The sequence below is a fragment of the Callithrix jacchus genome, chromosome X (assembly GCF_049354715.1).
Source record: "Callithrix jacchus isolate 240 chromosome X, calJac240_pri, whole genome shotgun sequence".
Taxonomy (NCBI): domain Eukaryota; kingdom Metazoa; phylum Chordata; class Mammalia; order Primates; family Cebidae; genus Callithrix; species Callithrix jacchus.
The window spans coordinates 88,459,415-88,474,789 of NC_133524.1; the positions used below are offsets into that span (position 1 = coordinate 88,459,415).

Below are 15,375 nucleotides of genomic sequence, written 5' to 3' on the forward strand. Positions count from 1 at the left end.
CTCTCTCTCTCTTCTCTCTCTTCTTCTCTTTGCCAGTTCTCTGTGGGTGAAAACAAAGAACTGTTATAAGTGTGCCTGTTATGGACTTGTTGTCCGGGACGTATATATTTGCGGTCCTGCTAGCATGCGTCGTGTTCCAGTCTGGCGCCCAGGAGAAGAACTACACCATCCGAGAAGAAATGCCAGAAAACGTCCTGATAGGCGACTTGTTGAAAGACCTTAACTTGTCCCTGGTTCTAGACAAGTCCTTGAAATCTCCTATGCAGTTCAAGCTAGTCTACAAGACCGGAGATGTGCCACTGATTCGAATTGAAGAGGGTACTGGTGAGATCTTCACTACTGGCGCTCGCATTGATCGTGAGAAATTATGTGCTGGTATCTCAATGGATACTGAATGCTTTTATGAAGTGGAGGTTGCCGTTTTGCCGGATGAAATATTTAGACTGATTAAGATACGTTTTCTGATAGAAGACATAAATGATAATGCACCATTGTTCCCAGCAACGGTTATCAACATATCAGTTCCAGAGAACTCGGCTATAAACTCTAGATATGCTCTCCCAGCGGCCATTGATCCTGACGTAGGAATAAACGGAGTTCAAAACTACCATCTAATTAAGGTGCGTTTTAAAATTACTTTGTTAAAGATATTATCTTATTTCTTAAAGAATAAAATAAAATGATATTAATGTATTTCAAATTTTGAGTAAGCCATCACTCCAATATTCTAAAATTTGTGTAATGTAAAGCATAGTGGAAAAACTTCATCAATGCAGTTTTTGCAATTACATGGGGATTGTGAATATTCATGGTATGTATATTCATTTTTCAAACAGTTGTGTTTCCATTAATCTATAAAGGGATCAGACAAGAAGGTCAGCCCTGCTACTTACAAATCAGACCAGCTTCATTCTTTTAATCTGTCTAGTCGTGCCTTTGCCAAAACTTGACATAAGCAAAGCATTAAGAATGAATCCACAAATTTGACTGGATCAATTTTTCCTAGTGATTACTTTAGATACAAACATTTTATCTTGCCATTTGATATGGTGCCAAATAAATTTATTTGAGAGGTGAATAGAACAATTACTAGCAATTCTGAATATATATATAAATAAATATTTTGATAAAAGATAAATGTTTTTCGTGAGGATTTTGAGGCAAGGCAAGGTCTTTAGCATATTCTGAATCATCAAGTTTAGATTAAATTTTTGTCAATGTTCTGTTAATGTTAAATGTTTTCATTATTTTGCAATTCTTTGAAAACAGAGGATTCATTCGTTGGAAAGGGTAAGTAAGACTTTTAACAAAACAGATTCAATCAGTTAATTTGAAAGACTATTCAGGCTTGATTTGGGTCTTAAGATGGAGAAGGCAGAGAGAAGAATAGATAGAATATTTGGTATTCTTCAAAATATGTGCAGAGAGGCCACATCTATCAAGTTAATAATCAATTCTTTTTAATTACTTATATGATATAAAGAGTAATAGATAACTCAGATACGGGTATGTAAGATAGTACAATGCACTTGAATGATCTTGGAAAATATATGTTAGTAAAAGAACAAATGTGCATAATTCAGAAAGATATGTTCAGGGGATTTTCAAACTTTTATAAATATTCTGCCACACTATGATCTACATAATAACTAGTGTTAAAAAATATGCCCAAAAACACATAAATGAGATATTCTGCTATATATCATCTGAAGGTTTTGACCTGGAGGATATATATTATAAGAAAATTACTCAACTGACGCTGATCTATTGTAGAGATATACTTGTTTATAAATTCATTCAGAAATGGAAGGCTACAGATCTCTTAAGCAAATTTCAGTGAAATGCAGATATGTTTGAATATATGAAGTGAACACAGAAAGAGAGGGCTTTGGAAAGAAGGGAATCCCTGTGCACTGTTGGTGGGAATGTAAATTAGCACAACCATTATGGAGAACAGTTTGGAGGATCCTCAAAAAACTAAAAATTAGATGATTTGTAAATGAGCACTTTGGGTGAATTCCCTGCAATGACATCTTCTTATCTGATGAAATGGAAAAATATTCAGGAGTCAGACAGATATGGATCACAGTTTTGTGCTTACCTCTTACCAGACATGCTACTTTCAGCTTAATCTTTTTGACCTTTAATTTCTTCAGTCATAATATGAGGACAATAATATAACTATCACAGGGGCAGAATTGGAAAGAATAAGAACTTAGTATAGAGTAGATATACCTGCAGAGAAGATTTTTGAAGATGCTTTAAAACATTCGACTACTTATAGAAATGTGAGACTTATCACTTGAAATAATAAATTAAGTAGCAGAGTGGATACTCTCTCTCTAAAGTAACACTCCACAACAGAATTTTTCTGCAATGACAGTATATTTATGATCTGTGATACAATATAGTAGCCACTAGTCACACATGGCTATAGAGTACTTGAAAGTACTTAGTAGCTAGTGCTTCTAAGGTACTAAATGCTTAATTAATTCAGTTTTAATTTTAATAGCCACATGTGGTTAGTGGCTATCATAATTGCACCGCACAGCTGAAACTAATAAAAAGTTTATTTGGAAAATAAAAATTAATAGATAAAATCAAAATAAGACTTTACCAAATTTAAATCGAATATTGGCAATCAGGTCTCTTCACCTGACCATCTTGACAAATGTGTTGCTTTAAAATGTAGTGCTTTATTCAAGGAAAAATTTTGTCGTGTCTCCCTTAGGGCAGCTTAATGAACTTCCAAGAAATTTCTGATTTGTCTTGAAAGCTGCTTAATTAATTCAAATAAAACAAGCCTGCTGGCAAAATTTTAGCTTTGTTAAAATGTGCTTTTCATTTGACATTCTTTGAAAGATTGTCAGCAAATGACAAAAAGGCTCACTACAGGTTCTTAGATGAGTCTTAGAAATAGAAATGCTCTAAAATTTGGTTTAGAATGTGTGATAAGCCTAAGGTAAGTACATGATGTGCCTAAAGTACTGGGGCATTTGTATGGCCCTGTGGACAAATACTGTTTTGACTGCTTGTTAAAAGTAATGAGAATGGAATACAAAGCATAGCCCCAGGCATGCAGAGGGCCATGACATGGGTGACTTTAACTGAATGCACTTTGACTTGCAGAAAGGCCCTGTCATGAAAGTGGCATATTTGCTATGGGAAAGGAGAGTTTAAAAAAAAAAAAAAAAAGAGAGAGAGAGAAAAAAAGCATGTTTTGATTCATCCATAAACTTTAGTAAATTTTACAATGTGAAATAAGTAGGCCAACCATAATGATTTCTTTTAAAAGACCCTTTGTCCTGCAAAATAGGATGAGTATTTAATTAATATTAATTTGCTCTACTTTTGTTGAATAGACAAGAATGGCAAAGTCACAGTTAGTTTATCCTAACTAGGCTAATATAAAATGTATATGAAATGTTCAAATAGCAAAGAAAGAGAAGGGAGAAATATTCTAGGAAAAAATAGGTCAATTTATACATGAAGGGGTCCTACTGTTGACTATTTAATATTCATTAGCTGTAATTAAAGGCTTTGGCAGAAGAGATTTATTAAATGTTTGAAATGTACATAGTGTAAAATTTCATAAGACAGAGCATTTCTAAAACTAATATATACATATATTGATTTGGCTTACTTTTTTATGAGTTTCAGTATACCTTGGCACAAACAGGGAAAGTGTTATTTCACATTTTAAATATTTGGGAAATAAGTTTCAGAGTGATAATGTATTATGCTTATCATATGACTGGTAAATGATAGCGGTAGGAACCAGAGTGCAGTTCCTGACTCCTAATTAACAGACAGCTTGTAGATGTGTAGATAACCCTAAGAGCAGGATCACTGCAAGTTCATGATAGAAAAGGAAAAGAGTGAAAGACAGAAAAAAGGTTGGGCATGGTGGTTCACGGCTATAATACCAGCATTTAGGGAGGCTGAGGCAGGCGGATCACGAAGTCAGGAGTTCGAGACCAGCCTGGCCAACATAGTGAAACCCCATCTCTACTAAATATACAAAAAAAAACACAAAAAACCAAAGAAAACCAGGTGTGGTGGTGGGCGCCTGTAATCCCAGCTACTCAGGAGGCCGAGGTAGGAGAATTATTTGAATTCAGGAGGTGGAGGTGGCAGTGAGCTGAGATTATGCCATTGTACTCCAGCCCAGGCAACAGTGCAAGACTCCCTCTCAAAAAAAAAAGGAAAAAGTGGGGGAATGAAGTGATTAAAGTGATTACCAAGTAATTCTGCTTGATTAAAAAAAGTAAAAATAAAACTTATTTGTGACTTTGATGAGGTTAATTTTCAACTTTTTAATAGAACATGTTACTCTCTAAAGAAAATAATAATCTATAAGAGTTCTTGATGTTATTAATAGTTGCCACTTAAAAAGGAATCCAGATTTGAAACTTTCTCTTTTCCCTCTTTCAAGAAAAGTCATACTACAATGCTAATTTCCTGTATACCTATATATATTTACATACTCACACACATCATACTACACATTACAATATTACAAAGAACTGTTGGTCAGGAGTAGGAAATCACAGGATCTCTTTAACTTTCACTTTTTAATTCAGATGGTCTGTTATTTATAAAGCTTTTTAAAATACTGTAAGTATTTTTTGACAGGGAAGCCAACACTTTCACAAATAGAAACATCTCTCAAGCACCCAGTCTGACTCAGAATATGTATATAAGCCACAGGGACTTCCTTCTTTCCTCATGTTAGGAACTCAGGGGAAATTAGTTTATATAATGATGTTACAGATATTTGTATTTTCTGCTTCAAATTTCCATCTTCTCTGGTGTATATCAACAGTCACGTTCTGTACTATCCCAGTGACAGGGTGCTGATTGATTTCCTTAAGGCAGGCATGACAGTGTTTCAAAGGTTGGCAGTTTGTGATGACAGAACATGAAGATCAACTTTTTCTCAGATTAGTAATCGTACTCAAACCACTCACTTGTTTCTACCCATCCCATAAGGCATCCTTATCTTTTCAATGAATCTCAAAAGATCATTTAATCTGGGGTAGTCTTTTAACATAGCCAAGATGTTTGGGTCTTTGATTCTATTTTAAGTAAAAATCTTCCCCATTGATAAAAAGTTGGACTGGATTTATGAAACTAAGTTTAGAATTAGATTTGTTTTGAGATCTGGGATTAGAAAATCTAAATTGTGAAAAATCTCATCTACCACAAGATTTAGGAATCTTGATTTAAATTGCTGAAATGAGGCATCAAATAGTATATTGTGAAGCAAAGTTTGTTGTTCTGAAGAAAATAATATTTTTTAACCTTATGTGCCCATAGCTCAAAGTGATGTGTAATGTCAGGAGAAGTGAGTGAAGATTCATCAACGTCAGTGCGGGGAGAATATATTATAACAATGAGTATAACAATTTTAGAAAACTTACCTAGTTTATTTGCCTCCAAGAGGCTCAGAAGAGTTTGAATATAATGATTTCCTCAATTTTTTTCAAATATAAAATGAAGTTTCACTTAAAATTTCCCCATTACAGCTTTAATATTACCTGATTTTATATTCTCTGAATTATATAATTTGCATATTAATACTTTTGATCTAGTGGAAAGAAGCAAAAGAGATGACAATCAAATGCTAATGACTATGAGGTTTCTAAAAGCTGGGGTAATTCTCAAAGTACACTTCCAGTGGGCAAAAAATGACAACATAAAACTCATTGTCTTCATAAATGAATCTTTATTAAAGCCATCAAGTTTTAACATATGGGAGTGTGACACTAATAGGATTAAGTAACTTTTGACTTCATTACTATTATCAGAATCTTGGTTAGCATTCATCATCCACGAATGCCTTTTGTTAAATACATCTGTTATTAATAGTCCCACAGTATGGATGGACATTTATGGAACATAAGTTGCGCATCTTAAATAGTTCAGTTCTAGAATTTATAAATTGAGGCTCTGAAGACCAAATGTGTTTCCAAATCTGAGTGATTTACTCACATCATGCCTCTTAATGTTACCAACTAACTTTAAGAAGCATCATTAAATTTTATGTTATTAGGTACAGTTTTAATCTGTTATTTCATTGTCCACTCTATCTAAATAAAAATAAATTTGAACTTAATTTTATTCCTGCCAAAGGAAATGATTAAAGCCTAAAATAAAAACATACAAGACAAAATTAATTGGTATGGAATTAATCAATGAAAATATGATGTGTTACACAGATTTAATTGGTTTTCATAATTTTGATCAGTCTTAATAATTAATATATATTCCAATGTGGGTAGTTTTCTTGACATAAATTATTCTCTTTGTGTACCCTGATTTATATTGATTCTATAACAACATTGTGCTGTGGAGACCATCTCTTAGTGAACTGAAGTATGATCTTTCAATCTTAGATCAAAAAAATGGATGTATTGGTAAGATTTTTGTATCAGAGGTGATGACATCTTTTATGAGAAGTGATGATAAAAGCAATAAGGTCGTTCTGCAGAAAACTTTCTGAGTTTGTTTGAGTTTCATCTATAAATTAATGTATCTATCTTCATGATTTTACCAGGCTATGTGAGTTTGGACCAGTTTTTGGTGGAATTGTTCTTTAGCAAATACTATAAAATGCACCCGAAAACTAATTCTCACTTAAAAATCAAATACTAAATAAATTAATATTCTCCCTTTGTGTTTGTCAGTCTACAGCCATCTTCACAAAAACCAATGAAGAATGAATAATTAACCCAGTAACATAATAGATCAAATAAATTGCTTTGACCACAAATTAAATTTTAGTAGATTGTTGTTCTAGTGTCTTTCAGTTTCCCAGTGCAGGTAGATGTTACTGGAGGAAAGAAAATGTTGGGTCTAATTTAATTACATAATGCAGAACTTAATTTTTTTAACTATCTTTGAAACGTCCTTTATTCATTAGTCTTTGGCTTGCACAAATTGTATCTTCACCAGTCTTATTCTACAAATATTTAATAAAGTGTTTTATCCATAAAATGTTAAATATCTATTACTAGAGCACTAAGGAGATCAAGATAGAATACATATGGACACACACATTTTAGCAGCGAAAACTATAAAAATATAGCTAGTCACCTAGTTTTTATTTCATTTTAAATAGAAGAGGTAATTTTAGATGAACAATTATAAGAAAACGACTGCTTATTCTTTATACATTGGAAGATTATTTAGTGGTAGTATGTTTTAATTCCTGCATGCACACATCTCTATACTTGCTGGTAAACTGAGGAAAGTAGCATAAAGTCATATATAGGAAATATTTCAAAGACCTGTTTTGCAAAGTAAGTGTGAATTTCCTTTCATTAAACAAAGCAAACAATTTAAAAGTTGAATATCATAAAATGAAGTTTTAGAGTATCTAACATAATTTATATTTGTCTGTGATATCTCAATCTGGATTCTGTGTAGGGTATTATCATGACTATTTCTCATCCTTTTACTTATTTTGTATATAGAAGTTCAGTATTTTAAGCTTCTTCAATGCAATGAAATGAAATTCTAAAGCCATTCTGTTAAATTTTGTCTAGATATAACAACAACCGACTGCTAACTAATATCTTAGTCTAATTCCAGTAATCTATATTTAACACATATTTAATGAGTGCCCAATGTACAAAGTCTTGAGGAATAAAAAATGTGTTTGGAAAACAGTGTCCACAAGGAGATTAATAATAGGCATTATCGGGATTATATTTTTGCTCTAAGAGTTGATGCTTTATGTTCCTTGAAATGCCTATTTTATGACTTAAACTTAGTTTTCCATATATATTTTATGTATGTACACAGAGAAAAATATGACATTAATCTCTTTCTTGATCAATGCCACTGGCTCTATGTTTTTTTCCTGGACCTAGTTCAGTTTTTTTTCTTCTTTTTTAAGTCTTCCATTTACCCTCTTTGGCTTATGTCTTGAATTGGATGTCTCCTCTTCATTTGTCTTTGTGTCATCCAGGCCCTCCATATGACAGTGATACTGCTAATATGAGTACTTTCTCATGTACTGTTTCTACCGTCTGGAATTGCTTTATTTACATCTCATTCATATGCCCTTATTTTTTTAAAAAAAGATTTCCTCTCTTGTCTTTCTTATTTCAAGCTGAGAATTTATTTTCGTATCCCTTTTCTAAGGCAATGACTTTTTTTTGCAGTAGATTTTGTAGAACAGGTATGTAATAGCATACTTGAACTTTTTAATTTTTAATTATTCTAAATTAAATAGGTTTTTGAATATCCCTTTTCAAGCAGAATATTTGCTATAACAAGCCTTTCTTGGATGCTAGTATGTTTTTCTGGCTTATAAGAGAGCCAAGATACCCTCTGAGGACAAGAGTTTGTTTAGAATAATTCATTTAAAATTGTTTGACCAAGGAAATATAGCAGAATAAATAGCCTGCATCCTAAGGACAGTGGAACAAGGAGAGCTTTGCTGTCAGTAATGAAAATAATGAAGTAAATGGTTAACAGAAGAACAAAGTGTTGTTCTCCATAATCATATACTGTCTCTACTGTCTGGATGCATGAATTCTAGAGAAACAAGTTAATGAATTATAAATAATAAGACTTTATAGATTACTTTTAGTTGAACAGAGTCCTTTATTTAAGTCACTGAATGAATGAATATTAGATTGCATATAGAAATCAAAAAGCCAGAGAATATGATCGTGCTTAGTTACAAACTAATGAATATTAAATTAATTCCCATTCAACTACCTTCAATAAATAAGTAAATATAAAATGAAGGCTACTTACATTGTTTGAATACACAGTATAATAAGATTATGATGCTGATTATTTAATTTTCAATTTAGTGGTTTCATATTGCTTTTCCCTGGAGAAAGTAAGTATTTAACAGATTCTGTTTCAGGAGGCATTTTGCTGTGAGGAAAGTTCTTCCTAAGAGATCAGTTACAGATAGCTGTATTACCCCCATCAAATGCATCATTTTCCGAGATTCCAATCCCTATGTAGAAATCTCCAAGTTGAAGTAGCAATGACATGCTATCAATGTTTAATCCTTTGGAAACCATAGTACTGGTATAGGAATGCACCTTTTTAACTAGAAGTACTCACGGGCCTGGAAAAGTCAAAATGACCTCCTTGGGGAATGGATACATGGCCCTAAATTGGAAAATCATTGACTGGATTCTTTATAGGCTATTTATAACCTATTTATTCATCTGTAGTTTTAGGATTCTAAACATTTCTCTATAATCTATTTTCTCTGTAGTTTGAGGTTAATTATAGTCTGTTTATCTATATGTTTAAGATCAAATACCTAACTGCTAAATGAAAGCATTTTTATATCGCTAAAGCTCTCACACAGAACTAGTTTACATGTAATAAAACTGATAATCTCTTTAGCTCTCAGAATTGGATTTTAATTATTTATCTAATAGACAAGAATTCTTAAGTTATATTTGTCTACTCAAATATAATTATACTAATGGAAATTTAAGTAATTTTAAATTTTTTTCCAACTGTTTTGTGGATGTTTTGTAAATTGAAATCTCATTGTAACCATAAAGGTGTGAGGCAAAAAAAAAAATGACTTCTTTCTGAAATAATGTTTTACATTACTATTTTATACCACAAAATAGTGACTGGTCTTATTTAGGTATTGATTAATGTAAAAACTAGTATTTTACCCAATAACCTCCTGTTATTACCAGGTTAACTATGAAATTTAGTGAAGCAATTATTTTTGTATTTTTTTCATCTTAAGGAATAGAATCTTAATTAGATTAAATACAGCTATAAGTAAACATAAACTATGTTCTTATGTAACCTCAAGAGTTATTTTAAAGTGTCTCCATGCCTTGCTACACAGCTCATTTACAGTTGTTTAATCTGTTGCTGCTGTTGAGCTTCCTTAAATTTGTGATTGTTTCAATGAGTTAGTGATAGTTTATTCACCCATATTTGTGGTGTATTGCCACAAGGAATTATTGACACTTCTTTTTCACTGACAACAGCTTTTTTGTTTTGTATTTACAGTGTGATTTTGAGAGTTTTGTTGATTCTTCACAAATAACTGACTGCATAACTCTATGCTTTACTATGTGGTTAGCAATGGCTATTTCATGAATAACTGGATTTGCTTTCCTAGTTGCAATTATCAGCAGTTGCTTCTTAAGAAGAACTTTTATTCTATTTATTTTGATGACTGCTTAGGCAATATTTATTATTAAGTATTGCTTTCTAAAATGATTTTTCACAGAGGTAGTGGACAAATGGTTCGACCTGTACAGGTCATATTCAATTTGTAGCTTAAAAATGGAATTATCTTTGTGTATTTTTGTGTGTGTGTTTATTGTTGATATAGGGTCTCACAGTGTTGCCCAGGCTGGAGTGCAGTGGTTATTCACAGGCATGAGCTTAGCACTCTACAGCCTTGAACTCCTGGGCTCTAACTCCTTGAACTAATTGCCCGGCCTCAGCCTCCCCAGAAGCTGAGACTACAGGCTATCACCACCAGGCCCAACCTTTTTGTTACATTTTTTACCTTGATTTTATCCTCATCTGAATTTTTGTTATCTGTTTGCCTTGTATAATATTAGGATGGCCATATCATTTATCCTCCAAATTAAGACAATTTTGACATTAAACAGGGACAACCAGAATGTATAGTCACAATATTTAAAACCCCAAATTTCTACACTAGTTCCTTCTTTTCCATTTTACATCCTTCTTCCCAAGATCTGGTCTACCTTGAGCTAGAGAGCTGCCATCTTCTACATAGCATCAATGGGGTCAACTGTTACTTGCACAAATTTAAACTACACTCTTGTTTTATTTTAGCAGAACGACTCTCAGGGTGACTTGGCTCTATTGGCAAAAGACTAGCTTCTGAAGGATTGTCTAACAGCAGAAATGCTGTCATCAAACTTATATAGGGTGAATTTTTTTCTGAGCTGGCATTGTTCATCTAATGTAGTGTTTTCTAAAGTTAAATTATACACAGAAAAAAAAAAAAAAACCGGGCATGGAAAACAGGCATAATTGCATTTAGAATTCTGTTACTTTTGGACATAAGACTTCTATTTCCTTTGACATTGTTCCAATAGATGAAGACTATATCGTTTGCTTCCATGCACTGATCCACAAAACGTAGGAGGGATTAGTTGTCTTGCCAAGTTACTAAACAAGTAAAGTTTTCAGAAGCTAAATGTGTGACCGAGTTTCTCCTTTTCTACACATATTTCCCTAAATAGCCATTTGTCTACAGACCATTTGAGTATAGCCTGAAGAGAGGATGAGATACAGAACCACTTGAGCAGCTTTCCAAAGGGAGATTTTAGATTGTAGAGCCAATGCTTTGAATGGTTTTCATAAGAGAAAAATCTTACAAAAGATTCTTTATGACTTTATCTCCATGGAGGTATTCTTCATAAATGTTTAGAACCGCTTATACTGTCTTCTGTTATACTGGTTTGAAGATAATTTATACCATTGATGCAGGAGCAAGTGTTGCTTTTCTTTGTTCATCTACATTACAAAACGTGGTGTCACCAATAATCATTTAATTGTTTATGTTATACTTTCCTTTATTTTCCTGATTTGAAAATAATCGATATCATTGATTTGGGATCAAGTTTGTATTTTGTTGTTTGTCTCCATTCATCAACAATACAAAATGTGCTGTCACCCAGAATAATTTAATTATTTTTGCATTATATGTTTTGGATTTCTTCATTCATTTGCCTAAATTTTTCACTTTGGGTTTGGGATATTACATATTTCATATGCAGCATGTATCATTTAGTTGTGACTTAAATGCCTGTGTTGTATTCTAGCACAAGTAATCACTTTTCTAAAGATAAGTTTAAGTTTGGTAAAAAAAAATTTCTACATGCATTGATTCATTGAAACAGATATGATGCAGACCTCTACTTTACAATTCAACTATCCATATAATGATTGCTGATTTCTTCAAATGACATTATTTATGAAAAAAGGAATTTTATGAATTATTAAACACATTCCAAGTATGTTTATTTTAAAACTTGCCTTTAACTCCTAAAGATAGCTTGAATATTTTGGCATAGTTCCTAATAAAAATAATTGAAATAAATTTTAGTATCTAGTTAATAGAGTTAATAGCAATTACTATAAATCTAAATCATTCTGCTGATAATAAAAATCTAGTTAAATACAAGACATGGCATAGAGTTCAGTTAATGTAATAACCTAATGTTTTACTAGTCCACATTCGATTTTAGAGTAATTATGTTGAAAATGCAAATTACTTATTTATTGTTAGGTTTCTTAATTTTACTATTTATTTATTTTTTAGTTTTTTTAAGTTATTTTTTAATTTTTACTTTAGGTTCAGGGGTACATGTGCAGATTTGTTATATAGGTAAACTCCTGTCATGGGGGTTTGTTGTACAGATTATTTCATCACCCAGGTACTAAGACAAGTAAGTACCCAATAGATATTTTTTTCTGCTCCTTTCCTTCCTCTCAGCGTCAACCTTAAAGTAGGCCCAATATCTGTTGTTCCCTTCTTTGTGTCCATGAGTTATTTTTATATTAATTATTTTTCTATCACCACTTGGCAGTTTGCCAAATCAGAAACTGGAAATTTTTTTTTCTTTTTTTGAAAAGAATATCTACCTATATATTTTGTACTTTAGGTTCTGGGATACATGTGCTGATCATTCAGGATATTTGTATAGGTACATACATGGCAAGGTGGTTTGCTGTCTCCATCCCACCGTCACCTATATCTGGCATTTCTCCCCATGTTGTCTCTCCCCAATCTCCCAACCCCCACTATCCCTTCCCTAACCCCCCACAACAGACCCCAGTGTCTGATGCTCCCCTCCCTGTGTCCATGTGTTCTTATTGTTCAACATCTACCTATGAATGAGAACATGCAGCGTTTGATTTTCTGTTCTTGTGTCAGTTTCCTGAAAATAATCATTTCCAGATTTATCCATGTCCCTACAAAGGACACAAGCTTGTCATTTTTTATGGCTGCAGAGTATTCCATTGTGTACATGTGCCACATTTTCCTTGTCTAGTCTATCATCCACAGGCATTTGGGTTGGTTCCAGGTCTTTGCTAATGTAAACAGTGCCACAATGAACATTCGTGTACATGTGTCTTTATAATAGAATGATTTAAAATCCTTTGGATATATACCCAGTAATGGGATTGCTGGGTCAAATGGAATTTCTCTTTCTAGGTCCTTGAGGAATCGCCACACTGTCTTCCACAATGGTTGAACTAATTTACACTCCCACCAACAGTGTAAAATTGTTCCTATTTTAATGATTTCCTGATATTTTAATGATTTCCATTGCAAAATTTTTTCCCATTCTGTTGGTTGCCAGTTCACTCTAGTGATCATTTCTTTTGCTGTACAGAAGCTCTGGAGTTTAATTAGGTCCCATTTGACTTTTTTTGGCTTTTGTTGCCAATGCTTTTGGTGTTTTAGTTATGAATTCCTTGCCTATGCCTACGTCCTGAATGGTTTTGCCTAGGTTTTCTTCTAGGGTAGTTATGGTGTTAGGTCTTATGTTTAAGTCTTTAATCCATCTGGAGTTAATTTTAGTGTAAGGTGTCAGGAAGGGGTCCAGTTTCTGTTTTCTGCACATGGCTAGCCAGTTTTCCCAGCACCATTTATTAAACAGGGAATCCTTTCCCCATTGCTTCTTTTTGTCAGGTTTGTTGAAGATCAGATGTTTGTAGATATGTGGCGTTGTCTCTGAAGCCTCTGTTCTGTTCCATTGGTCTATATCTCTATTTTGGTACCAGTACCATGCTGTTTTGATTACTGTAACCTTGTAGTATAGTTTGAAATCAGGTAGCGTGATGCTTTCAGCTTTGTTCTTTTTGCTTAGGATTGTCTTGGCTATGTGGGCTCTGTTTTGGTTCCATATGAAGTTTAAGGTGGTTTTTTCCAGTTCTGTGAAGAAGGTCATTGGTAGCTTGATGGGTATAGGATTGATTCTGTAAATTACTTTGGGCAGTATAGCCATTTTCACGATATTGATTCTTCCTAACCCTGAGCATGGAATATTTTTCCATCTGTTTGTGTCATCTCTTATTTCCTTGAGCAATGGTTTGTAGTTCCCCTTGAAGAGGTCCTTTACATACTTTGTTAGTTGTATTCCTAGGTATTTTATTCTCTTTGTAGTAATTGTGAATGGGAGTTCACTCATGATTTGGCTCTCCTTTAGTCTGTTATTGGTGTGTAGAAAAGCTTGTTGTTTCTGCATGTTGATTTTGTATCCTGAGACTTTGCTGAATTTGCTTATCAGTTTCAAGAAATTTTGGGCTGAGACAATGGGGTCCTCTAAATATACAATCATGTCATCTGCAAATACAGACAATTTGACTTCCTCCTTTCCTAACTGAATACCCTTTATATCTTTTTCTTCCCTGATTGCTCTGGCTAGAACTTCCAATACTATATTGAATAGGAATGGTGAGAGAGGGCATCCTTGTTTAGTGCCAGCTTTCAAAGGGAATGCTTCCAGTTTTTGCCCATTCCGTATGATATTGGCCGTGGGTTTGTCATAAATAGCTTTTATTGTTTTGAGATAAGTTCCACTGATACCTGATTTATTGAGAGTTTTCAGCATAAAGGGCTGTTGAATTTTGTTGAAGGCATTCTCTGCATCTATTAAGATAATCATATGGTTTTTGTCTTTGGTTCTGTTTATGTGATGGATTGTTTATAGACTTGCATATGTTGAAGCAATAGCATCCCTGGGATGAAGTCTACTTGATCATGTTGGATAAACTTTTTGATGTGCTGTTGTAATCAGTTTGCCAGTATTTTATTGAAGATTTTGCATTGATGTTCATCATGGATATTGGCCTGAAGTTTTCTTTTCTTGTTGAGTCTCTGCTGGGTTTCAGTATCAGGATGATGTTGGTCTCATAAAATGATTTGAGAAGGATTCCCTCTTTTTGTATTATCTGGAATAGTTTCAGAAGGAGTGATACCAGCTTCTCTTTGTATTCTGGTAAAATTCGGCTGTGAACCCATCTGGACCTGGACTTTTTTCTGGTAGAATTTTGACTTTTATAAGAGAAAAATATGTTTTTCAGAAGCTAAAAATCTGTATTTACCAAATGTTTACCAGGCTCCTATCATTGAAGATGCTCACTATATTTCAATATATATATCCCAGTGTTGTGATTTTTTTTTAGATATTCTAATTTTATTAAATTAGTGTTTGAAAATCAAAGCGTAACTTCAAAATCTACCACGTGAACATTGCTTTAGTATCCAGAATTGTTTGTACATGCTGTTATGTTCTTTAAAGTAATTAGCATAATATGTATAGCTAATTTATTTGAAATCAAAGCCAGTGTTTCATTATTCAGTAGTTAATA

At 33.1% G+C, this 15,375-nt stretch overlaps 1 protein-coding gene across 3 annotated transcripts in view; it reads left to right on the top strand.

Moving 5' to 3' along the window:
* Positions 1–15,375, top strand: part of PCDH11X (protocadherin 11 X-linked) — an 804,948-nt gene that overhangs the window by 54,908 nt on the left and 734,665 nt on the right. For all 3 annotated transcript variants that reach the window (XM_078363016.1, XM_003735778.6, XM_054251183.2), the window contains exon 2: positions 37–620. In XM_078363016.1, coding sequence (XP_078219142.1) covers positions 81–620 — 540 coding nt within the window. In that variant the 5' untranslated portion in view covers positions 37–80. The remainder of the gene's footprint in view (positions 1–36; positions 621–15,375) is intronic.